Here is a 25,747-nt window from a genome sequence, read left to right as displayed (position 1 = left end):
ACGATCTCACGGTCCGTGAGTTCGAGCCCCGCGTCAGGCTCTGGGCTGATGGCTCAGAGCCTGGAGCCTGCTTCTGATTCTGTGTCTCCCTCTCTCTCTGCCCCTTCCCTGTTCATGCTCTGTCTCTCTCTGTCTCAAAAATAAATAAAACGTTAAAAAAAAAAAGAAGGAGGTAAACTTAGCTTTCCTCCTTTCAAAAAAAAAAATATACCGCATGAGGTATTTATGACGACTAATGAAACAAAGCATATAAAACATATTTGGCTCACAAAATTCAGAGTTGAACACATAGTAAGTGGGCTAGTTACTAATACTAGTATGCCAATTGATTTTATTATGATCATGATTATTATAGTTCCACCAAGAAGATGATGGCTAGTTATCTACAAAATATACACATACATAGAATAGGGCTTTTTTTTTAGAAAAAAAATTTTAACAAAAACTTTAGTTAAAATTATAATGTAGCAAGTGAATGATGTTCAAGTGTTCTCTTATACCAGGATTAGAGGGACTGTGGGGAAAAGAATAGTAGATTTTTTTAAAAAGAAGCTTTTAGCTACTTACCCAAAGACTTCAGGTGTACTCTATATAGTACATATATACACATAAATACATATAATATAAATATTCTACATTAAACTGTATGTAATTGCCATTTTTGTAGGTTAAACAATCATGCTGAGATGTCAACCCCCAGATATTTAGGTTCATATGCATATCTTTTATATAAAATAAAGTGCCAACTTGGAAATTTTCAGTTCAGAAGCCTCAAGCTTCTGGCTTGCTACATGGCAAATACATGTGATATGTATTTATAGAGTCACTGGTAAGTTTTGCTCACCTTAATACCCACCCACACAATATTGAAATGTTGAGTATTGCCTGTAAACCTTTTAATTTTCCACACCCTAGAAATGTAAGGTATTATCTTCTCTTATTTCTAAAAGTCCTTTCAAATAAGTTAGGAATCTAGAGAGCGTCTTCAAATGGCTTTTCCATGAGATGCCCACACACCTGGCTGAAAAGAATAGAATCTAATCAATCAGTTGTTTGCTTGTTTGCACCTTATCAGATATGGTGATTTACTTATCCATATGCTCAGTTAACTTCAGTAACCTGTCACATTGAAAATGTATGGATTTAGGGTCAGTTCCTGTACTGTGCTCTCTGTAGTGATGATGGTCTAATAAGTAACATAAGGATTATCCTTAAACCAATAACTTGATCCACATATATTCTGATGTTTGCTAAATACTAGAGGTAGGAATCATTAACCACATCTAAGATTTTAAAGGAATAAAGAATTTATCCATTTAAAGCAACTTATTAGGAAATTAGTAGAATCAAGGCCTTCTGCTTTTTACATTGTTTTTGGTAGCAAAGGCTAATTGCCTTCTGTGTTCTGTACTAGGTTTCCTGTGACTCAGAATTACCAATTCCACATTCCAGGAAGTTTTTTCTTGAGGGTTCATCTGAATTGAAGTGACCCTCCTCCTAAGCTTTATGGTTCTTCCCTCCAGTCAGCCCAGTGGCAGACATGCCATCTGGATTTAAATTCATTGGGCAAATAAAAGGCAGAGCCAGATAAAGTCAACAGTTGCTACAATCACGGTCTCAGGTGTCTTATTGCCTGAATGTTGGCTGGTGAAAGACATACATGCACCTGCTTGTGTTCCTATTCTTTCCCTTTAGATCATGGAGATTAGCCTATAGAGATAAGGCTAAATGAAAAGAATGAATAATGATTCTTTCCTGAGACTTTCTAGATTTATTTGCTGATATTGGTGTGCATAAAGTCTTTGAATTGCCATACCAGGCTTTTAAAATTAAGTTCAGATAAATGTTTTACATGTTTTATTCACTCAACTGTTATCTCTTCTGGACAGCCTTTCCCAAGTTTACAGATAGAATATATTCTCCCTAAATATTCCCAATGAATTTGACACATATATCCAAAATAAAAATTGTGCATTATCTCTCTTTGGTGCTGTAGTTAAGCTGCTAACATTATAGCTCTAGAAGCTGTTGCTAGTCATCTTGTGACCAGGTAGAGAGTCATCAACTGAGTCAAAAAGAAAAAAAAAAGGCGCGAAACCAGTTCCTGTTCACATTCTTTGAAACCTGGTTATGCTTTACCTAAAACTCGGTTCTAGATTGTTCATGATTGAATAAATTAAATTTTTGCTTAAGGTAGCTTGAATTGAGTTCTCCTCCACATGGAAAGTACTAATCATGGATACAGCTATCATGAGTTTTCATGGAAGACCTACTAATGAAAGACCTACTATGTATAGTAGGTCTTGTAGGTCTTTCTCCCATCACACTGTGATTACGTTAAGAGAAGATTGTGGTTTTCTTATGTTTGTATCTTTACTGTCTAGGAAAAGTCATGCACATAGAAGATGTTCAATCAATATTTGTTGAGTAAATTAATATAGCATAGATTAAACTAAGAGGGGACAGGAGGCAAGCTTTTAAATTGAAAAACCAATTAAAAAGCCATAGTCTATTTGTTTTATATTTAGGCTTTCATTATTTTTTAACTGATGGCAGCTAAGGGAGAGTAGTGGGACTAGTAAGGAAAAGAGAGAACACAGAATTTGGAAGGAAATATTAAGCAACATTAAGCAAATGAAAGTTGAGGTAGCAGTAGGAGCTGCCCAATAGACAAATAGAAATATGGATCTGGAGGTCAAGAGAGATGCAAACATACAATGTCAAAATGCTTATATCTTAGAAAGCTTTTATGTAGAAGTTTGAAGCCATGACAGATAGCTACAAAAAGAGCAAATGTATAAGAAATAGAGATCTGAGAGTAGAATCTTAGTCAATATCTATATGGTAGGTGAAGAGAGGAAGGGAACTCAAGATGAAAGGGAAAGGACAATTAGAGAATAGTAAAGGGACCAAGAGAGATCAACACAAAAGGCAAGGGAAAAGATAGGCAAAGCCGGCTTCTGTAGTATGGGTGAATAAGGTGGAGGAAATATCAAATGACTTTGGTCTTCTTAGTAAACCATAAAACAAAGTCATATATAAAGAATGAGAATGATAGAAGTAAGATTTAGCCTTGGAAAAGTGGAAAGGACTGAAGTACACTTTTCAGGAAGTATAATAGAAAATCTATTAGAAAGGACCAAGGGTTTGAATGAGCAGCATGGAGAACATAGCTGCGTTTAGAAAACATGCATTTGGATGTCATTAAATAGCCTCATTTTAGTGTTTGCCATCTGGAAGCAGGGATGAGAGAATGAAAAAATGCCCTTCCTTGAGTTGGAATTTATCCATGCAAGGGATTAGTAGAGGAAAAGACAGTGGGTGGAGAGCACCATGAATTCCACCTGAACTGTTTGTAATGCCTGACTTTGTGATAGAAGTTAGGAAGAAAGGAAAGCAAGGAAGGCTTAGTAAGGGACTGATAGTAATGGTGGGCCTCCAGACTCAATTAGTGGAAAGACAGACTCATTAAGAATTAAGGAATGGAAGAGGAAAAGAAAATAGCGTGTGATCAAAGAGGGAACTTTTAGATATAAAGATTAATTTTTTAATTCATGCTTTTAAACCAGTCTGTTATTATAAAAAATTTAAACTACTCTGACAGATAGATTAACACCTCAATAAGGTTTCCAGTTCACTCCCCCTGGCTCTGTCCAGTTGATGCTTGTTATATCCTCCGCCACCATGTTTTCCATATCCATCTCTTGTCACTTACCATGAATTCCTCCAGATATCATCTTCTATTTTTATTGATTTTATTATTAATTTATTTTTTATTAATTTTATTAATTTTTTGAAACTTAAGATCTCCTATAAAAATGTATCCTTAGTTCTGACACTTGTAATGTTCATTAAATTCATCTTTTTATTGTTTTCCTGTGTTTTAAAATGTTTACTATGTGCCCAGTTTTATAATATGTAGCTGTACATCTCTAGTAATTAACAAAGAAAATAATTAGTCATGCAAATTAAAGTTATGGAATTAAAACCTTTATTAACAATGGGTTATTAAATACATTTCATCTGAAATAATCTTTAAATTTTAACTGTTCAGAGGAAGTTTGTATATGCAGCAAGATTAGATTACCTGTTTTTTTTTTTTAAGACTTTAACAATAGTATGATGTGATGCAGTCGATGAATAAAATAAACCAGTTAGCCAACTCTGACAAGGAGAGGCCAGTTCAATATAATCCTAATGTAACCAATCAATTGTAACTCCCTAATACTTGGGCAGCTATAATGTTGGATTTGAGGGTGGAAGATCACTACTCCATTGGCTAGACTTGGTGGCCTTTCCCAGCCTGCTAGTGTCCCTTCTATAAGAGAGAATAATAATATAGTGTTGCCCATTAATCATATTATTATTATTACTGTAACATTAATAATAACTACCACTTCTTGAGTTCTTAATATAATTCAGTCACTCTGTTCTGAGTAACATAATTCATACACTTGCCTCGGAGACATGTATAACTGCTCCACTTTGTAGTTTATAGAAGGGACCTTTTCCAAACGATAGTATATAGTACAAATGTCAAAGGAGAGCTGTGAACAGAGCTTTTAAACTGATTTTAAATCCTTCAATACTCTAAACTATGGCCTGGATCGAGCTTTCAAGCATAATATTTACTAATTAATAAGTAATTAAATACAAGAAGTCCAATTTTTCTGGAAAGAATGACTATTTCTTCTGCAAAGAATGTGTTTCTATTTTTCAAAAATGCCAAACCATATTTCAAGAAAATGAAACATCTTCATAAGGTTATGTTGCCATTGCAACAACAAGAACTCCACAGTATAACCATAGTACTATCTGTACCTTTTATGGTGGAATACTCAAAGCATTTTTCCAGTTATAAGACTTATATTCACGGTTTGGACATCACTTTTATACGGTTAGTTTCCGGAAAAATAAAGTAATACTCAACGTTTTTCTTTTTTCTCTGTTATTGAAAACGTGTGTGGGTTTCCCTTTTCCCACACAAGGGCCTCTTCACCAACATCTTCCTGAAATGGAAAAGAAAAGAGGAGTGGATGACAGAGAAGTGGGAAGGGTGCATATTCTCACTGCATAACTAAATAAGGGAGAGCAGGAAGTGGTCTATTCAGTAAGAGAAGCATTTTCTCCTTAGATAAGTGACTTTCTCCATTTCTTACCCAAAAAAGAAAACTGGGTTTACCGTTGAATTCCTCTTGACCACATCTTCCTGTGTTCATCTTCACAAAGGAGCTTAAATTTTTTTGGCATTTCTTTACATCCCCCCCCTTTTTTTTGCATCTAATTTGGTTATTTTCAACTTTTTTCAACAGATTAAACATTTAGAATTTAGGAAGGTTTTGTTTAGTAGTCCATTAACTTAAAATAAGCAAGCACAAATGAACTGTGTTGATGTTTTTCAGAATATTACCTTCACATAACCCATCAACACACCCATTACAATTAAAGAGGGCTTTTGAACAAGCATTTATATATTCATTTTAAAATTGCTATTTGCATACATTCTGTGCAGTGCTTCTTCACTGTCAAATGAATGTGTAGTCTTCTGATTACTTATTCTGTGTTGATACTGCAGCTGTAATTATTTATGTAAGTAGGCAAAACCATTAGCACAGATATGAGCTATACAGAAAACCGTGACACTATTAAAAGTTATAATTCTGTATTTTTGTTATGGTAGTGTATCTGAGTGGATGTTTTATTTCCTTTAAATATAATTATTTTTGAAAGTTTGAAGTATTTATACTGAGATAGTCATTCTTTGCACCAATTTAGACTTCCTAATTAATCACCTATAATTACCTATAAATTAGTACATTACCTATAAATTACCTATCAATTAATAACCTCATGCATCTTACATTTAAATCAGGCTAGTGTTTTAGATTGTTAGAGCATGTAAAATCAATTTTAAAACATTGTTAAATAATATACCTTTGATATTCTCAGTATAAAAGGCCATCGTGACTCAAAGTGATTGAAAGCAGGTATTTATTAAATAACATGAGACTTTAAGGTCAAGATGATAAGATAATCCTAAAAAAACTTCTTGGAGGGGTTAATGCAACAAATTACTAACATATATATTTATTAGAAAATACTAATTATAAATATTTTATACATATGCCATGTGTATCTTTAGCAAAGGACTACTAAATATGAGTCATTTTTGTATTTTTATTTCACTAATGAGAACTTCATAATGGATGAAGTTCAATGAATAAACTTAAGTTCTCAGGAGAGCCTCTCTAATTAAATTTCCTTTTCCATTTGACTTCCACCCTTCACTGAACTCTTCCCCTATATAAGTTCATTTCAAAACTTACTCATTTGTGTTCTTTTATTTGTGTTTTATTGGCCTGATAGCTTAACTTCAGGCATTATATAAAAACCAAAGTTCGGTTCCCTTTTGTTTCTAGGTAAATAAGGTTAGAGGCTCTTTTCTACTTTCTAAATCTAATTATTTAAAAAAAAATTTAAATAAAAATTTCTAGGAGCTTATCAGTCTAAAGCCACAGAAAAACAATACTGCCTACTTTAGCATTTTAAACCTCCATACTGTATTTTTATGTTTGAATTTGTGATCTTTATCTCTTCCTCCTCCAAAAATGCTCTAGCATTTTTTAAAAGTTTCCTATGAAATGTAGGTGAGAACATTTTAGAAATTTTGCAAGAAAATTGACATAATTATTGCCAGTTAGAGGTGTTACACGATCACGTCATTTGTCCCTTGAATTGATGTTTTAGAAGTTATAGAGAAAAACAGGATTTAAGGAATTAAACAAAATATTAAAAAGTGTTCAGTTAGAAATGGCTCTACAGATTTTTCCATTACTTTTGTAATTTTGTGAGTCAGGTCAGATCTATTATTGTCTTTGTGATTTATTTGTCAGTAAATGCAATATTGACATTTGTTTGGAGGAAATAAAGGCTTGCTTAGTTATAGTTGGAGTCCATTTGGGTACTAATGGTACTGATATTCTTGTTCACATATTGCAATTTTTTTTTTTTTGCAGTTTTACTAAAGGGAGGAAAAAAAGAGGAAGAGAAACCATTTAGAGACTGTGCAGATGTATATCAAGCTGGTTTTAATAAAAGTGGAATCTACACTATTTATATTAATAATATGCCAGAACCCAAAAAGGTAAAACCAGAAGTGTTTGTTTACGAGATGTAAAGCAGATCCTAGTTGAATTGCTGAATAATCAGATTGATTTGTGGGCTTGTTAAACTGAAAATATATATGCCTGAGCTCTTTTCTCCCAAAGATACTGTTTGCCAGGTCCATAAAAGATGAAAACCCTATTGTACAGACCTCCCCCAACCCCACACCTCCTGTCCCTCTTTCACAAAGTTTTCTATTTATCCTCTGTTCATTTCTGGGATGTCCCATTGCTCATAAATGCTTGCCTTGCATAGATTACATGTTGAAGTAGTATGCACTTCAAGTACATGGAGAAGAGTTAGGAGCAATCTTCAAAGTCCCAAGGACCCAGATGGCACATATCATATACAGTCCAGATACTTGTAGAGGGGGAGCCAGGGTCATATAACTGTTTGCAGAATCATTGCTCCTATTAGGGTGGGAGAAACGTATTCTATCTTAACTCACAATCTTGATAGGATTTGCTTTTCATGTTTACCTAAAAGAGTAGGTTGGATGATAGGATTCATCAGTATGTTGAGTAAGATCCAAAGTAAACTTTGAAGCAAACACTATGTTCCTGCTGTCATATTTCCTTTATATATGCTTTTCCCCTATTTATTCATTAAATCATCCATCCATTCCTTCACTCAATACATATTCAGTGAGTGTCATTCATCAGTCCCTGCCTAGGGACACAATATAGAACAAACAGATCCCACTGTAGTGGTGAAGACAGACAGTTACACAGATAATTACAACATACTGTGGAGATGTAGGGATTGAGACAGTCTGTTTGAAGCAGAATATATGGAGAGCCTTGAGGAGAGCCTTGAGGAGAGCCATGCTCTTTGACATGTAAAAGCTTTATGTAGCCCAAGGTGCCAAGAGGGACCCAAAGCTCCAGGAAGACCACCTGCCTTTGTAATGTTCCATGCTCAAAAGATGAAACAACTTTCCTCTTCTCTTTGCCCCACCTAAATTACCAGTCCCATGTCCTCATTTCCTGTGGATACTGAGCAAGTGTTCTTAGAAGGCCTTTCCTAATTCCCTCAAGCAGCTTTGAATGACTTTCTCACCAGCAGGGTTCTACAAGGCAAGGACTGTGTCTTTGATTTTCTGGGACCCAGCACAGTGTCTGGCACATAGCAAGTCTTCAGTAAATATGTGTTTGAATGAATGAATAAATGACCTTCTGATGATAATACCAACACTTCCATGTAGTATACAGTAAGTCAGTCTAATTTAGTCTTCTTGATTATTAGTCTCTTTCGATGGGTGAAAGAAATGCATCTTAGAGACCAGTGTGCCAGATGTTACATCATTGTCAAGAGCAGAGTCTGGACTCTCCCAACATCCTGTCTCTCCTCATTTCAGTAAGGATTAGTGGTTTAAGTTAGCTCAGTGTTTTTTGTTTTTTTTTTTTCCATTTCCTCAGAAAAAAATTCTTCTAAAAGAGTCCTTTCATGCTGTTCTATAATGAGGAAGGGTGGGGGGGGGGGGGAGTTCCATACATTGCTACCTGGGCCACCCACCAAAGAAGTTTAGTTTCACCTGTTTTTCATTTGGGGCTTCTGTGCAAAACCTCACTTAAATTAAGTGCTCCATGGATTAAAAGGGGGAAAAAAACTGTGAAGGTACAATGGTGACTCTGGTAGTAAAGAGAAGAGGGTAACTTATTGTAAAGGGAAACATTTTGAATCCTTTGGATCTTATGATAATGAAGCCTTCTTACTATACTTGCTGATATCTTAAAAGAATACTTAAGCGTAAATTCAATTGGTATTGAATTTACACATGTATACACACCCACATACTCACACACCATCCATAGTAGTGTTTAAGTGTATCAGAAACTGTCCTGGGAGAGAGGAGTGGAGCTAACAGAAATACTCTATAATTTACCTACAGTATTCCCCAAGACCTGAAAGAATCCCCAAATTATTGTCAGTTCCACTAAAATAGAATTTGACTATAACAATAAAGTTATCTAAAAATATTAAGTGACCTTCCTTTAGACATCTAATGATTCTATGACATAAATGAATATAAAAATAAAACAAGTTTTAAGGTTTTTAGATTAACATTCACACTTTCAGAATCCTTTTCACTCTATCACCCAGTACTGTCACATGGCCCTGGGTTTTGGCAGAGAGGACATTACAAATAAAGTTTTGATCATTTCATGTATTTTAATTCATGTATAACTACCACCAGTTTGAGATACAAATGATGCACAGGCTGTTTCAGAATCACTGCTCCTGTTAGGACGGAAGAAAAATATACTATCTTAACTCATAATCTTGAACAAATTTGCTTTTAATATTTACATAAAAGAGTGGGTTGGAGAATTCAGTTCACTAGTTCACTGGCTGACTTCTGTGTTGGTTTCATCAGGATAGCATGATTTCAACCTACACCTCTGCAAAATGGTGGATTTTGCATGTGATGGAGCTTCAGGGTTGTTCCTGAATAAATTACATCTAAAATATTAAATTCACAAGTGCCAAATATCTGCTTAGTCAAGCTTTAAGGTTTGGGCCTAAGAAAAAATAATAGCCTGAGCAGGTTGACAATAATATCAGTATAAACGTATAAGAGGCAAATTTTTATCACTGTGGAGACAGCCCCAGAGGAAGGAAGTTCACATGTTGTCTGGTCAGGACTATCATGAGATTTTAGTTTTATTGGAAATAGCAGAGCATAGTGAGAGAAAGCGATCACTGAACAGAAAGGAGAAAGACTTCGGCTTTCTTCTTGACTTGGGTGTTCCTTCCTTTGTTTTATTCTTTCCCCTTTATGATCACAGGTCCTCTCACAAGTACTAATGCAGTTCTATTATGGAAACTTTAGATTGATAAACCTGTGCTTTTTCATACATAGCAATTTTTTAAAATCTCATTTAGCATGGCATTAGTAAGAAAAATTATTGTATGACTTTTCCCTAGTATAATTTAGAAGCTGGTCAATACAGGAATTCAAATGCATTCACAGTTTGCCAGGTCTATTCTAAGCACTTTAGATGTAAAAACTCATTTGTTGACTCTTTTCGATAACTCTATGGGATAGGTGCTCCCGTTGTCCCTATTTTAGAAAAATAACTTGCCCAAATCACATAGTAAGTATCGAACACAGGCTTTGTAATAAAGGCATCAACTCCACACAGTATCTCTTGGGGGCGGTGGGGGGGGGGGGCGGCGGAGGGGAGTACAGCGGAGAGGGAGCTAAGTAAGATAATTTTGTTTGTTTTCTTGGTGACTAAAGTTGCACCATTTATATTTTTTAAATATGAACCTATGTGAGTGACACAGGAGAGGGTTTATTATCGTAAAATTGATTCATGTTCTGATTATAAGCCACCCTGCTCCTTTCTACCTTATAATCTCACTTTCTTCTCCTATGTTGATATAAATCATTGGAATTCTCTATAAAAATGCTTGGAAAATGCATCAGATGTTCACTCTTCTGAGTAGATTGTGCTTTGTAGATCTAAAATTCAGTGCTACCTTTGGATATGCTTGGCACAATCTTTGCTTATTGTAATGCTTGCAGAAACTCTAGCTCTAGCAAGGGTTAGAAACTTAAGGCCAGCCTATAAAAATAAAACAAAAAGTTCATATATGTAAGATATGGGATATGGACCAATCAACAAAATTGAGCTATTAGGCAGTTGACACAAACTATTACAAAGTGTTCATCTTTTAGGCAGAGTAAGAGTTGCAAGCATACAGAACTGTTTTATAGTTATTTTTCGGACATCACTCCCTTCCAAGAAATAATGTCTGCAAAGATCAGTATTATCTTTTCAAATGAGATGTAGAAGTCAAAGGCAGTTTCCTAGGACTATTTAATTTTTCAAGCAGATAAAATACAAGGATCAGATCATTCATGTATTTATTTTTTACTTTTGTGTTTCTAATGACTGTGGTTATTTTTCTCTCTGAATTATCTTCAATGCATAGTAGTAGGAAGTAGGATTTTTCCTTTCATTTCATGAGTTTCTAAAACTAAATTCTTTATAGCCAGTTTAGTTTAATCCAAAAAACCAAACCATTAAATCATAACTCTGCTTATTGTAAAATATTAAAAATTTGTTTCTGAATTATAAGTCCCCTAATTCTTGGGAAAGGACCATAGCAAATGTGTTGAGCCTTTTTTTATTTAAGTTTATGGAAAAATAATTAACATCCTCAAGCCTAATCATTCCAACTTGTATGGAGCATAAAACCATAAGAACTATGTGAATCAAATTTCCTTTTTTTGTTTGGGTTTAAATCTCTGTATTATGTTAAAAGGTATTTAATGCTTGAAAGCTTTGACCTTGCCTGGGATAGAAGCCAGTTCAATCTTTTCTTGGATAGAGTTAAGCCCAAGTCATATGATCAATAAATACAACAGGCATTGTAAATGTAGTAGGGCCCTTGTCTCCAGGAAGGACACCACCAGATAGCACAGACCACACAATATTGGCGAGTGAACTTTTCAAGTCCTTTCATGTCAAATCTTTTGAAATCAACCACCTATTTTCTTAAACTTCCTTCATCTGTTAAGCATAGGCTTTTTTGTTTTTCTTCTGACAAGAAATAACATGTTTGGTGGGTTTTTTTTGGTTTTTTTTGGGTTTTTTTGGCTATAGTGAATCCAACTGCTTAAATAGATATATAATAAAAAGTAGCATGCTCAAAAATTAGTGGTGTCAATATGATTATATTTATATTAGATATTATATTACTATATTATAAGTATATAAAATATATAAACTATATTAATATAACATATTATTAAGCTGGCAATCATAAGGACAATTTATTGAACTGCCATGGGTTTGACTTTGTACATTTCATATTATTCTTATTATAAACAAATTATATGCAATGGTAATTATAATAGTAAACTATAGTATAATATGTAAGATATTACAGAAAATATGTGCTGTAATATGTAAGATATTATACAGATTATATAATGCATAATGTAAACACATACTATCTCCTATGTAAAATACATCTATGAGATGAGAGTAATGACAAAGCCTATTATGTGCCAGGCACTATTTGAAAAATTCTACATGCACTGACTCATTTAGTCTTTGCAAAGATCTAAGCGATAGAGAGAAAAGAGTGGAGATTTGAACACAGGCAATTTGGCATCCAGGTCCCAGCCCCTAACCAATATGTTATTCATCTCTATTGTGATCATAGTCCACAAAGGCAACTATTATCATTGCTGTTATTATTAAGTCAGGATAAGAATTGTGGAGCATATGTCCAACCTGTTACCTTCTCTGCACCTCAGCTTCCAACCTGGTAATCTGCCTGAGTAACCTCTCTCTCTCCATGTAGCTCTGACTCTCTCTGGTCTTTATCTAAGAAGTGCTTGTAGAACATCTTAACATTCTCAAGTTACTGAATACATTTGTTTAAAAGGAAATTTCTTTGTCTAAAATTTGTGAATGATTTTAAAACTTTGTCTAGGCTTTTAATAACATAGATAATAGTAATAACAAAACTGTGAAGAATAGTTTTCTCTACTCAACATATATTTACAAATGTAGTTATTCCTTTCCCTGAGTATATAAGTTTGCAAACACAGTTTAGCAAACTTCCAGGCAATCAGTGTCCATTAAAAAATAAAAATCTGGAAAAAATTCTGGCAGGGTAAACCAATTAAGGCAGGGTAAAACTTTAATTAAGAAACAAATGACACTAGGGGTGCCTGGGTGGCTCAGCCGGTTGAGTGTCCAACTTCGGCTCAGGTCATGATCTCGTGGTTTGTGAGTTCGAGCCCCGCGTCGGGCTCTGTGCTGACAGCTCAGAGCCTGGAGCTTGCTTCGGATTGTGTGTCTTCCTCTCTCTCTGCCCCTCTCCCACTCTTTCTCTCTGTCAAAAATAAATAAACATTAAAAATTAAAAAAAAAAACAAATGACACTAGTTTCCTCTAGCGAAATGTTTCCTTGACACTTTCAATTACTCTTATTAAATATCATCAGTAAAATTCCACCTTGGCCACTTGAATCACCACCTATGCCTTCTTTAACCTGTGCCATCTGGATTTTATTATCATTGGAATCCTGCAGTTGTCTCCTCAAGGTCACAAATGACTCCTTCATTTTAAATTTAAGTGTGCATTTTCTTAATCCTTATTTCTCTTGACTTCTCTGGAATATTTTGATTAAGTGGATCACTTCCCCGAATCAAAATCTATCCCCAACTTTCACTGCATTCTGTGGATCAGGTTTTCCTATTTTATCTTTCCTTCTTGCATCTTCATTTATTCAACAGATACTCATTTAGTACATGCTATAGGCTAGGCCCTGTTCTAGGCAGTGGAGACAGTGACAAATAAGATGAAGTCCCTGCCTACCTAAAGGTTATTGATGTATTTTACCTCCATCAACCCATTCTTGGATCCTTCTCCTTCCCCACATATACATGTCTTTCCACCTTTTACTTCTTCAAATAATCCATTTCCATGCTCTTAGCCACTGCTTTTAAGCAGATTACTCCCAGTATAATTTTGAATTAGGTAGACATGAGGTTCAAATCCTAGATCCAGTACTTCTTATTAATAATAGCCATTAGTAAGTTAGTGAAACACTCTAAGCACTGTTTTTTTTTCATCTGAAAAATAGAGATAATAATCATATCTATGTCATTATTGTGAGATAAGTTAGAAAATACGTATATAGTGTTTAAATTATCTAGCACTAAACAGCAAGCATGCTATTGTTATTGGTGATTGCTTTCTTATTCCTTTAGTCTCTTATCCATATTCTTATCCTTGTGGTCAACCTCCACTAGATCGTTTGCAGCTGTTCATTAAACCACCCCCTCCCTTTGGGTGACTATGCTACCTCAAATTCTATGTGTCTTTTCTTGTATGTTAGCTCTCCACTTAAATTGTTCATTTATATCACTGTCTGTATCTTCTTCAGGTCACTAGAGTTGAAAATTATGAACTCCTACATCTCCATAAGCCTACAGGAACAATCACTATTGAAACGTCTAGGCATTTTGAGGACAAGATCCAGTTTTTCTTCATCATAGTATACCCAAGTGTAACACAGAATCAATGCCCCAAAATGCTGTTTGAGTAAAAACTAAGTGAATGAATCAGTTAGAATTGGGGAGGAGGAAAGAGTAGCTAGAGGTTGGGTTGAGGCCAAAGAGTGGGTACAGATTGGTTAAGGGATTAGTAGAAGGGGAACCTTGGGACAGGGAGTGGAATTTCAATTTATAATCTTGGATGTGGGTCAATTCCTAGGGACAATAAAGATACACTGATGGGTGACTGTTGTGAAATTAGAGGAAGAACCCTCTGGAGAGCAGTTTGCTTAATTTATATGCTCCCAAAGAGGCAACTGTCTCGTAGTTCCTTTCACTCTGAGGAAGTACATGGACAATTTGTCCTTTGAATGACAGTTGTTGCCATTGTTTTCATACCCCTTAGCCATTTGTGCTCCAGACTGAGGGCTTCAGGGAAAACGCTTGAGGTTTTTCCTTTACTCAGACTTAGCACTGTGCCCACACAGCCTGTCTGCCACTGTTGCATCATATCTATACCTTTAGCCAGACTCCACAATGCATTAGCAGTCAACTGCCAGGGGAATGGTGTTCTCCATGTCTAGGACCTTGAATAATCAAACTGCCACATCCCTACTACATCAATTACAGTGATTACTCTCTGAAGATAATCCTGTTACAGATATGTTTCTCTCTCTGGGTGGACTCTGGGGGAAATGAATCAATTTCTAAATAAATACTATTGTTTTAGAGTAATTGAAATGAGTATAAGTCTTTGATAGCATTGGCTAACTTTCCACAGGGGGAAGAAATGCTTGTCACACTCAAAAGGAATATAGTATGTCATATTCTCCTATTATTGTTCATGACAAAAGTTTAAGCAAATAATATGTTCTCCATATGCTGTGGACCAAATTTTGCCTCTAATATAATACTGAACCACCAAGACTAATGATTGTAGTATGTAACTATACAGGAGTTAATGTGCAATGAAATATGTAATAGCTAAATATATATGATTTTTAATTATCTTTTCAAAATTATTATTATTATTATTACCATTTCAATTAATTAAATATTTAAGAATTCTGAGTCTTATGTTTTGGCAATAAAGTGGTCTGTAATTTTAGAAACCTAGATAGCATTTTTTAAAATTGAACATACATAAGTGCCTATTACCATTCAAGATAAAACTTCTTAAAAATTTTTTTATAATCTGACACTGAGACAATTTTCAGCTCACTGATTTAAATTTTTACAGGCAATTTAAGTAATATGATGGAACGTAATCAGAAACAATTCTAATATAAAACTAAATAGCCAATAAGATATCTAAACCAAGATTTTTCACATAGTAATTTTTATTTAATTTATCTGTGGGCCTACCTATCCTATTTCTGGTTTTGAAACATATTTGATGCTCTTTTCTTTAAAGCAGACATAATTTTCACTTGACTTTGTTTTCCCTATCTCTATTAGGTATTTTGCAATATGGATCTTAATGGGGGAGGTTGGACCGTAATACAACATCGCGAAGATGGAAGTCTGGATTTCCAAAGAGGTTGGAAAGATTATAAAATGGTAAGATGGAGGAATTTAGTTTTTTGATGTTTTATCATGAGGTTACCTTCACCACACTGTGTGATAAGCCCTTGTACTTTTAGGTGTTTTTTCAGTTATTTTAAAAATAAAATGATACATTAGTCACATTATTTTTATTAAACACAAAACACTCATAAATCATTTTCAGTAAATGATTTCCATATGTGCATCAGAAAGAAAAATGTATTACTGAAATTATTTGGTGAACTGTTATGTATTATCTGGATTTGTTCCTGGTTGAATGAGGGTGGGGAAAGCTAGAACTCAGACCCAGGTTGAGTACATGATCCAGGTCAAAGGAGGTGTGCATGGCTCTGGATTATGGAGAGGTACTTCCAGTGGCCTCACTCATGTAGCTGGCAAGTTGTTGCTGGGTGTTGACTAAGAGCTCCTCCATGTGGCTGGGTTGGGCTTCTCCCAGTATGGTGATCCAGGGTTATCAGACTTCTTATGTGACAGTTGGCATCCCTCAAGCACAAAAATAAATCTTTTTAAGGTTTATTAGACCCAGAAATGGTACTGTATCACTTCTACTGCTTCCTTTGGTTAGAGTTAATGAGAGGGCCAGTGTACATTCAAGATTCAAGGAGTACACAAGGGTGTGAACTGTGAAGCATGGTTCACTGGGGTCTCCAGAATTATAGCAGACATCACTGGTCACCATCACTATCATCGTAGCTAATCTTTCTAATGCTTAATATGACACAGCCCTATACATAAATTCTTATTCATTTTTTATATCAAACCTATTAACTGTCTCCATTTTAAGAGGAAAGTCAGCAAGTTGGGAGATCAACTTTTTGAAGATAATATAGTAGATAGTTTATATTTTTTTAATCTTTATTTTTGAGAGAGAGAGAGAGAGTGTGTGTGTGTGTGTGAGTGGGGGAGGAGCAGAGAGAGAGGGAGACACAGAATCCAAAGCAGGCTCCAGGCTCTACACTGTCAGCACAGAGCCCGATGTGGGGCTCCAACTCAAGAACCGTGAGATCATGACCTGAGCCAAAGTCAGACACTCAACCAACTGAGCCACCCAGGCGCTCCTATAGTACATACTTTAAATAATGCACAATCCAATAGTCATAGAGTCAATGCCTACTAAATTAACTATTAAAATCTGCTGACAGAATGTCAAGATGCAATAATGGAAGAGGCTTCCATTTATGGACTAATTCCATAATTTACATCTAAATGTTCTGGGTAATTCTTGTTTTGACTAACTTTTGACAAATTCCCCTCTCAGAAGGTTAAAGAAAAGGTGAAGAGAAATGTATGAGTCTAAGCTCTGTCTTAATATTCTTATAGAAAATGTGTGAAAACTGTAGCTAATAGACATCACACTGTACACATTAGTAGGTTCATAGTTGGTCAAATGACAGTTAAAATGATTTGAGTAAATGAAGGGCATCTCTTGTGGTGTCTCTGTGTCTACTATATTTATTATCAGATACATAGTTGAATACTCTGAATGTAGGTTAATAAAGTTTAGAGTTATATAAAGTTGGAACCTTAATGTCTTCAAAAAAGCATGAATTCAAGATAGAAAGGAAAGCTACAGCCAACAAGATAGAATTCTACAGAGATAAATGTAGTCTTCCACCTAGACCAAAAATACACAAAATTAAGTAAGAGTATAGGATGAAAGTGACAAATTAGCTTAAGAACCTGGTATTTAACGGATGGATAGATTTACCTGACTATAAGCTCATTTTGTGTTGCTAGCTATTAAAAACCAAGACCAGTGTGCTCAGTCTATTTAATAGTTTATAGTCTCAAAAAATGCAGACTCACTGGTGTCTACTCTAGCCTGATTACATCATTAATAATGCTTTAAATTCTTGTGGATTTTGAACAAGTGAACTTATCCTATAAGGTGCAAGCACTGAATGGATGGGGCTGTAACCTGAAGGGAAAGCAAAACATTTAGGTATAAACTGTCTGATAGCTATTTAAATTGACTGGGTGGAGGTAGCCTGCTCCTTACCGTGTGTTGTGGTCCAGAAACCAGCAGCACTAGCATTGTCTGGGAGCTTCTGAGAAATGCAGCATCTCAAGCTCCATCCCTGAGTTAGAATCTAAATTTTAACACTGCTTTAAAGAAGGAAGCCCCATAATGAGTGGAAGAACATTCCAGAGAGGCAAAATTTGACTGAGTATGAACAAAAGTCTCTGATGATTCTTTCCAACATGAATGGACTGCCTATTAAGTGGTGAAGACCTCTCTTCAGTGGAAACACTCCAGTAGAATGTAAATCACCAGATTATAACAGAGAATATTAGTTCCACTTCAAGGTCTCTTTCTACTTATGTGATTCTAAGAACATATGGGAAACATTTCATCTAAATTCTCAAAAAAAGGGGCCTTGCATTATGTCTATATCAACAGTTTGAATCTTCACCCTGCCATTTGCAAATGGAGTGTTTTTGGCAAATCATTTAACCTATACCTAACTTACTCACCAGTTAAAAGGGGACATTAATGATAATACCTCACCTGCTTTGCAGGGATGTTGTGAGGATTAGATATAAATAAAACACTTGACATACTACATTTTCAATAAACAGTAGTTAGTACCCAAGAATAAGACATCAAAGAGTGCAAAATTTTTACTTGCCAAAAATACTATTTTGCAAACTATCTTATCTCAGGATTATTTAAACCACTAAAACGGAATGTGAAGAAGTCATCTGAGAATCAGACTGTAGATACAGGTTCAGGCAAATCTGAAAAACATTATTATTAATATCAATGATAATAGAAAAATGAATATAAAGTGATCATCATGGTGACTTTCCATAATGCTGAATTATTATTTGTAAGCACCTGCTGCCTTGGCAAACTAGACACATTAAGTAAGACAGACTGACCTGAAGTATGGCAATGATTCATGTCTTATAAGTATTTATGTATTTTAAGCAACGTTTTTTGATGTTTGACTGAGACTGAATTATTCTTTAATTATAGCTTTGGGGAAGTTTACCCCTCCCCCCCTTTTTTTAAATACAAAGACTATCCTATTTCATTCAAACTAGAACAATTTATCAGCTGAGTGTCAATTCAACATGGTCAGAAAATTGAGAGAAGTGCCAAAATCTGAAACATTTTGGCAAAAATGAGTCTGACTGATTTTTTGTTTTAATTGAGAGAATTCATCACATGTCACAACTTGGTTAACTTTCACCAAAACACATGGTAGAAAGTGTTCCCATTGTTTTCCTCCAGAGATTTTTACCTCTGGACAAAATAAGGACTCCCAACAAGAGTGGATGTAGGTTCCTTCCGCCAACTCTTCTCAGTCACACCCACTTCTGTTCCTAACATCAGAAGAACTGGCTGCTAGGGTGTTGGATCCTTTGGGAAAACACAAACTTCTTGGCATGCCCCACCTCCTCCTCAATCTTCACGAGTCTCCTGTTATACACTAAGATGCTTCACCTCTTTCTTGAGTGCTGAGTACAGAAATAAAATTTCATCCTGCCTTCCTTTCTGCCTTGCCTCTCTCCTTCCCTTTATTCTGGTTGATATCTATGGGCTGCCTTTTGCCTCATAAGGTTTCCAGAACAATATGTTAAAATTATCAGCACATGAATTACAAATTCATGTTGTAATTTATTATTTTTAAACCTCTCTCACCAGGGAAGATTTGCAACTTATTTGATTCTTAACATTGGCTTTAAGCCTACAAAAGCCTTTTACCTGAGCTTTGTTTTCACTTAACCTTCCTTATGAGGGGATTCAGCAAAATCTGGTTTATGGATTTGTAAAGATGTTTGCAGAGAGGGAAGTCTGCAGTGGGCCTTTTTAATGAGGCACTTAGGGAACCATTTTAACTCTTTCAAGCCAGGAGGATACCATTCAGTGGCCTCCAGCAATGGCACTTATCAGCAGTACTTTTGCATATATAAAGCCCAGTCAGCTTGGAATTCCAAATAGTACTCTAGTGGCCTAACTTTATGGAAGGTAGTGACTAACGCCCTGGAGACAACCTGGCTTTGTATTGAAAACAATTACCCCCATAAACAGAACTTCCTACTGACACAAATATTCGGTCTGAGCACCATACCTTCTGGGAGTTCTTTGAGCACCATACCTTCTTAGAGCTCTTTGTTTCTGGAAAGAAATTAAGAACATATTTTCAACTGCTTTTTAACATCTTCACATTAAAAAGAGAAAAATATATATAAGAAATTTAAAATGTTGAAGTAAATCATTCTTTTGATCTTTCTTGGGATGAATGTCTCAGCAGTTACAGGAAGAGATACATGATTGAATTGTGTATGAAAGCACCTCTGAAAAGCCATAGATCAGTAACCCTGCCTTCATATCTGTTTTCTTTAATCATTTGTATGGAAAAAAGATGAAACCCATAAAATACATCGACTGTGTCTGGTTTCAATTGTGTTTCAGCTATAGAAAGTCAACACTTCCTAGAAGCATTATCCGACAAAAAAAAAAAAAGCAACAAAGTATAGAGACAATTATTTTATTAACTTGGGAACATACAACCAAAACTGAATATTTCTGCAGGTCTTGGCCAAAATTAATGAATATTGATCTTTCCTCTGTGTGTATTTTTTTTTAACAATATGCAGTTTTTAAGGCCGACTTTAAGTATTAGATTAGGTTAAATTCCAGTGTCTGTTTTTGCCTTTCATTAAAGGGCTAAAAGAGGAAGAACATTGATTAACAATCTATCTGAAATTTTACATGTGATTGTGATTGAAGTAACTAAACATAATAGTTTCCATGAAAAGATATGGCCTAGCATTGTCGGATTTTTATTACCATTTTTTATTCTTTTGATAAAGACTTGCTGCTTTTTTAGTGTTAGCACTAACATTTGTATAAGCTTTTATTTTTATTTATACAGATGTTACAGGTTCTTGGGAGTAAAATATAGACCTATGGTAATCCGGTATGTGTATGATAAAGTATGAGCCTGGTTTTTTTGGATGTGGCCATCTCTATATTTTAGGGATCAACATACTTTTTTTTCAAGGACAGTCCCATAATACATTATCAAATTGTGTCTCCTGGTGTGGAGCTCCATATGAAGATGAAGTTTTATGCCTCTCTCTTTCCTGTGTACCACTCAGATAATTTCATCTGGTTACTATATTCTTCCTCATTTGCATTCAGAATAGCTGTTCCACATCATAATTATATGATTCCCCACCTATGGTACAAAGCAGACTCATCCATGGAACCTTTCAAAAGCATACATATCTCTAAGCACACCCCAGACATATTGAGTCAGAACCTCCATGTGGGAACTAAGTCATCTTATTTTTAAAAAGCTCCACAGCTGGTTCTGATATGCACTCCTGGTTGAAAGCAACTGTCAGAGCTATGAATTTATTGGCATGAGTTTAAAATCTCAAAAATTACCTCTTTTGCAGTTCTTAAAACTTATGAGATATAGACAGAAAGAGATGAAAAGAACTAGGACTAAGGGACAGTTGGAGGACACAGCTTCTCTCTCCATTAGGAAGCAGAAGTAAAAATAAGAGAGTAGTCTACACTTTGGTTTATGTCAACCAGCGTCAACCAGTTGGGTTTTAATTTCTTATTTATTTTTTCTTTATTTTTAAAAATGTTTATTTACTTATTTTGAGACAGAGCACACGCAAACTGGGAGGGGCCGAGAGAGAGAGAGAGAGGAGAGAGGGAATCCTATACAGGTTCTGTGCTGTCAGTGTGGAGCCTGAAACGGGGCTTGATCCCATGAACCATGAGATCATGACCTGAGCTGAAGTCAGGATTCGGACACTTAACTGACTGAGCCACCCAGGCACCCCTAATTTCTTATTTAATAATTCTTGGATTAAAATGACAGTACTTATTTATATAAACTAACACTCAACTTGCTGTAAGAATACAGTAGTCCCTAGCATCTAAAAACCTTTTAAATAATTGTTTCAGTATCCCCTTATTCATTTCCAGGCTAAGACATAGTCCCGGATTGTTTTTGTTCCCTTTTGCATACAGAGTAGAATGAAACCTGCTTCTCCTCAAATAGCTCACAGTCTGGTGGAGAGAGGCAAGTAAACAGAACATTACTATGTATTGTGATATATCCTTTAACTATAATAACAACAAGTAGATTTTTGTTGTTCTCATGTGTCAGCATTGAGCTAAATGCTTTCAGTATATTATTTCTCTCTCACAACCTTATATATGGAAACAACATTTTTAATCCCTGTTTTGCAGATAAGGAAACTGAGGCTAAAAACTAATAATCGGAGGTTCCACAGCAAATATGAGGCAGAGCAGTGCTTCAAATTGGAGCAGAGATAGGGAGTAGAAGATACTTAATCAAAGCTAAGCCTTTATTTCTAGTCATTAGATCTGTAGTCTGCCTGATAAACTATGCAATAGACAGTTTACTAATGTGGGAACCCATTTTCCCTTCTTTGACTTATTTTTCATCTTCATGATGAAACAGTGTTTTCTGCATGGCTGCCCTTAGCTTTTAGAAAGTTCCCTCCCTACCCTCCCTCTCTAACAGTCATTTTGATTCATTGTAGCCGAACATCTTGTTCCCACCATGCACCATGTTTAGACAGTTTATCTGGCAAGGTGCATGGAATAGAATTTTTATTTATAAAATCAAATTTTGTTGTTTTCCTTTCAGTTGCTTCTTCTTCTCTTTTCACTCAGAAAAAGCAAACTGTTTAGGAAGGGATGTTAAGCTCCACTCAGAGGAGGTACAAGACTGCGTGCCACGCTGGGGACAGAGGCTCTCATAGTAATGACACTAATCTGTTTTTGAGGCTCACTGGAGATCACTGCCCTTTTTCCCTAGGGAAGCTGAGCAGTTTTATCCCTGCAGTGCTTTCAGCAGCATGGAAATATGTGACCTAAAACTTAACACTTCATCATTCCCAGCTTCCTTATTCACATTTAGTATAATTGCTGAATCCCTTCTAACTGCGCACCAGAGGGAATCCTCAAGTGGCTAGAGAGTTGACGCGTCTAAGCTGAGAAGAAAATGCAAGGAAAAATCCCAGCAGTCTTCTTTCTCCTCCCAGTGGCTGCTGCAACTGAGAATGTGCTAATTCTTTGACTTTCAGTGCCCTGTAGCTTTTTGTTTTGCTTATTCATTGGAGAAGGTAAGCTTCACTCTTCTTTCTGGTATGTAGCCTTGCTGCCACGAAAATGTGTAAAATTCTTAGCACATCCTAAATTGCTCTGATATTCTCTGCCACTGTGGAACTTTGGCAAAGTATGACTTGTGCATCTCGGAAACAGAGAAGCAAGGGAGCACTGGAATACTGACTTCTGGGGGTCCTATATCTTTGCTCTGAGCTACAGGACCTCAGGGGAGAATATATGCTTCAGAGGAGCATATACCAGTACAATTTGAATGAAGAGTGTTGAGTTAATTAAAAACTAAGTTAAATTTGGGAATAATCTTAAAAGTGTGCTTCTATATGTTAATGAATTTTGTTTTAATTTTAAGTATAAAATTATATATTCATTTGCACATTATTGAAAATGTAGGGCCAGAGTCTGGAATTGTGGGTCAGTGGTTCTTTTTTAGAACTTTCCCATAATTAAATGCATCAAAGTTCTACCTTCTGTTTTTTTGTTTTTGTTTTTGTTTTGTGTTTTGTTTTCACTAGAGCAAATAAGACACCTGCAAAGCAACGTAAGTTAAAATCTTCTAATGTTTTATTATTTTTCTAGTCTTTTGGAGTAATGTAACAAACATAACTCTAAAGCATTTTTTTAGTGATTTGCTTTTATTGAGCAAACCTAATATTTAAATTAGGTTTTATCAAAAACAAAACAGAACAAAACAAATGGCTCTTTTCCCACTAATACTGAACTTATTTACATAACATTATAAATCTTATCAGAACAATAACAGAACAGGCATAAATGGTTTGGGGATCCAACACTACTGACGTTTAGTAAGTAACTCAATTGGCAGAGACAGTAGCACACAAATGCATTTAATGCATTTAGTATCCTCTGGGCATACACGCGCGCACACACACACACACACACACACACACACGCATACATAAACTTAAATATTTTAAGTTCATTTATTTTGAGAGAGAAAGAGAGAGCACACACAAGCAGGGGAAGGGCAGAGAGAGGGAGAGAGATAATCCCAAACAGTCTCTGCACTGTCCGCATAGAGCCCGATGCAGGGCTCAAACTCATGAACCGTAAGATCACGACCTGAGCCAAAATCAGGAGTCTGGCACTTAAACTGAGCCCCGCAGGTGTGGCAATCAATATATTTCAAAGAAGGAGTGTGTTAAGTTTGTTAAAGGAGAAATCTGTTAAGAATACTTCTACTATAGTTATAATTCTATAAAGTTGATATACATTAAATTTGAAGAAAAAAACAAGATTTTCAGATTTTATCGTCTGTATTGGGAAAATGAGAATTGCTGTGATTATCTCAGTACTACCGTCACACTTCTTAAAAGTAAAACCTTTATAAATGATTGCCTCCGTTAACAGAATGTTTCTTTCTGAAACATCAGGGTGTATATCCTGCTATCCTGGAGGTTTGTCTTTCAGATTTCAACGTGCATGGGACAAATGGGGAGGTTGTTTGGACATAGATCCATGGGGCTGGTTCTCAAATATTTTGATTCTCTGTGCAGCCAGGAATTTTTTTTTTTCAGCCAGAGCTCCAGTGATCATGATTCAGTGGGCACTTTAAACAACAAGAATTATGTTGTTTTTGTTTGTTTTTTGTTTATTTTGTTTGTTTTATTTTTAAATGCTCAGAAGTGTTTTGTCAGTGCAGTACGAGCTAAGGCACAGCATGTTGTCTCCAGGAGCTTCAGGGGCAGGAGGATACCAGAGAAGCAAGCCCTCTTCGGAGCTGGGCATACAGGCTCCCTTTTGGCCTGGGTGCTGGGCTTCAGACCCTAGCCCCAGAAGAGCCAAGGCTGTGTTGAAGAGGTTGATGCGAGTGGAGCTGACTGTGATGAGTGTTGATTTCAGGCCCAGGCTCTGGAGCAGTTTTACCTGCATCTCTGGCCCAGCCACAACAAGGTCCCTGATGGTGCCGGGGCCCAGGGCCGCTGTAATCTGCTTGAACTTAACCTTGATTCAGCTGTCTGCTGGGCCTTGTTCACCTCCAGCTCCAGCTGGGCCCAGGGACAGACCAGTTCTAGCTCTTGCACTTCCTGTACCCACTGGAGCTCCACCTTCATCTCAATGGCGAAAGCCTCTCCTTTCAACTTGGCCTGCAGCACAGAGCTTTCTTCCTGGATGTGCAGGGTCTCTGCATGGGGCTCAGCCCTCACCTTGGTAGTTCCACAGCTCTCCACAGCAGTGCTCAGAGCCTCCACTCCAAGAATTATGTTTAATTACTTCTCTGAATGTCATTATTAAATGCTATAGTGTTTTCCTCCCTCCTTTCCTCCCTTCTTCAAACTTCAATAAAGCATATGGAGTACTGGGTGTATGCTAACACTCTGTAGTCTTTGAGGCTTCACAGATATAGCACAGCTTCTGTCCTCAAGGAGCTCACGGTTTGGTCAGTAAGACAAACATGCAGTTCAAGAATTACATTAAACTTCAAGCGTTGCCAAAGAATACTTTTTGAGGATTCGAAAACTGAATGTCCTAATCTAGAATGTCAGTAGTTTCACATCACCAACATTGAAAGTTGGCTTTCCTTGGGGGACCACTTCTTTTTTTTAACCCACAAAGAAACTATTTTTGAACATTTAACATCCGTGGATGGAATTGCCCTAACGAAAATAAGAGCCATGTTGAGATTCAGATGCAAAGCAGCCAGCTAGGCTCACTCACTAGCTCTTACATGTCAACCTTCTGCCTCAAAACCCAAATCCATAACGAGAGAGCATTTAAATGATTCCAGTCCTGGGTTTACAGGTTTGCTTATTAACATTTAAAAATGAAAATGTTAAAGCTAGAAAAGTCAAAGGTCTAGTAATATGTTTAAGTTATTATCTGAGTATAATTTGACTCCTGAAAAA

General features: G+C 35.9%; 1 protein-coding gene across 4 annotated transcripts in view; it reads left to right on the top strand.

Moving 5' to 3' along the window:
- ANGPT1 (angiopoietin 1) overlaps positions 1–25,747 on the top strand; it is a 242,237-nt gene that overhangs the window by 178,621 nt on the left and 37,869 nt on the right. For all 4 annotated transcript variants that reach the window (XM_047842771.1, XM_047842770.1, XM_047842772.1 and 1 more), the window contains exons 5-6: positions 7,017–7,144; positions 15,647–15,748. In XM_047842771.1, coding sequence (XP_047698727.1) covers positions 7,017–7,144; positions 15,647–15,748 — 230 coding nt within the window. The remainder of the gene's footprint in view (positions 1–7,016; positions 7,145–15,646; positions 15,749–25,747) is intronic.

The sequence above is a fragment of the Prionailurus viverrinus genome, chromosome F2, assembly GCF_022837055.1.
Source record: "Prionailurus viverrinus isolate Anna chromosome F2, UM_Priviv_1.0, whole genome shotgun sequence".
Classification (NCBI taxonomy): domain Eukaryota; kingdom Metazoa; phylum Chordata; class Mammalia; order Carnivora; family Felidae; genus Prionailurus; species Prionailurus viverrinus.
Note: the sequence above shows the minus strand (reverse complement) of the source record. Positions and strands in the feature narration are given on the sequence as shown.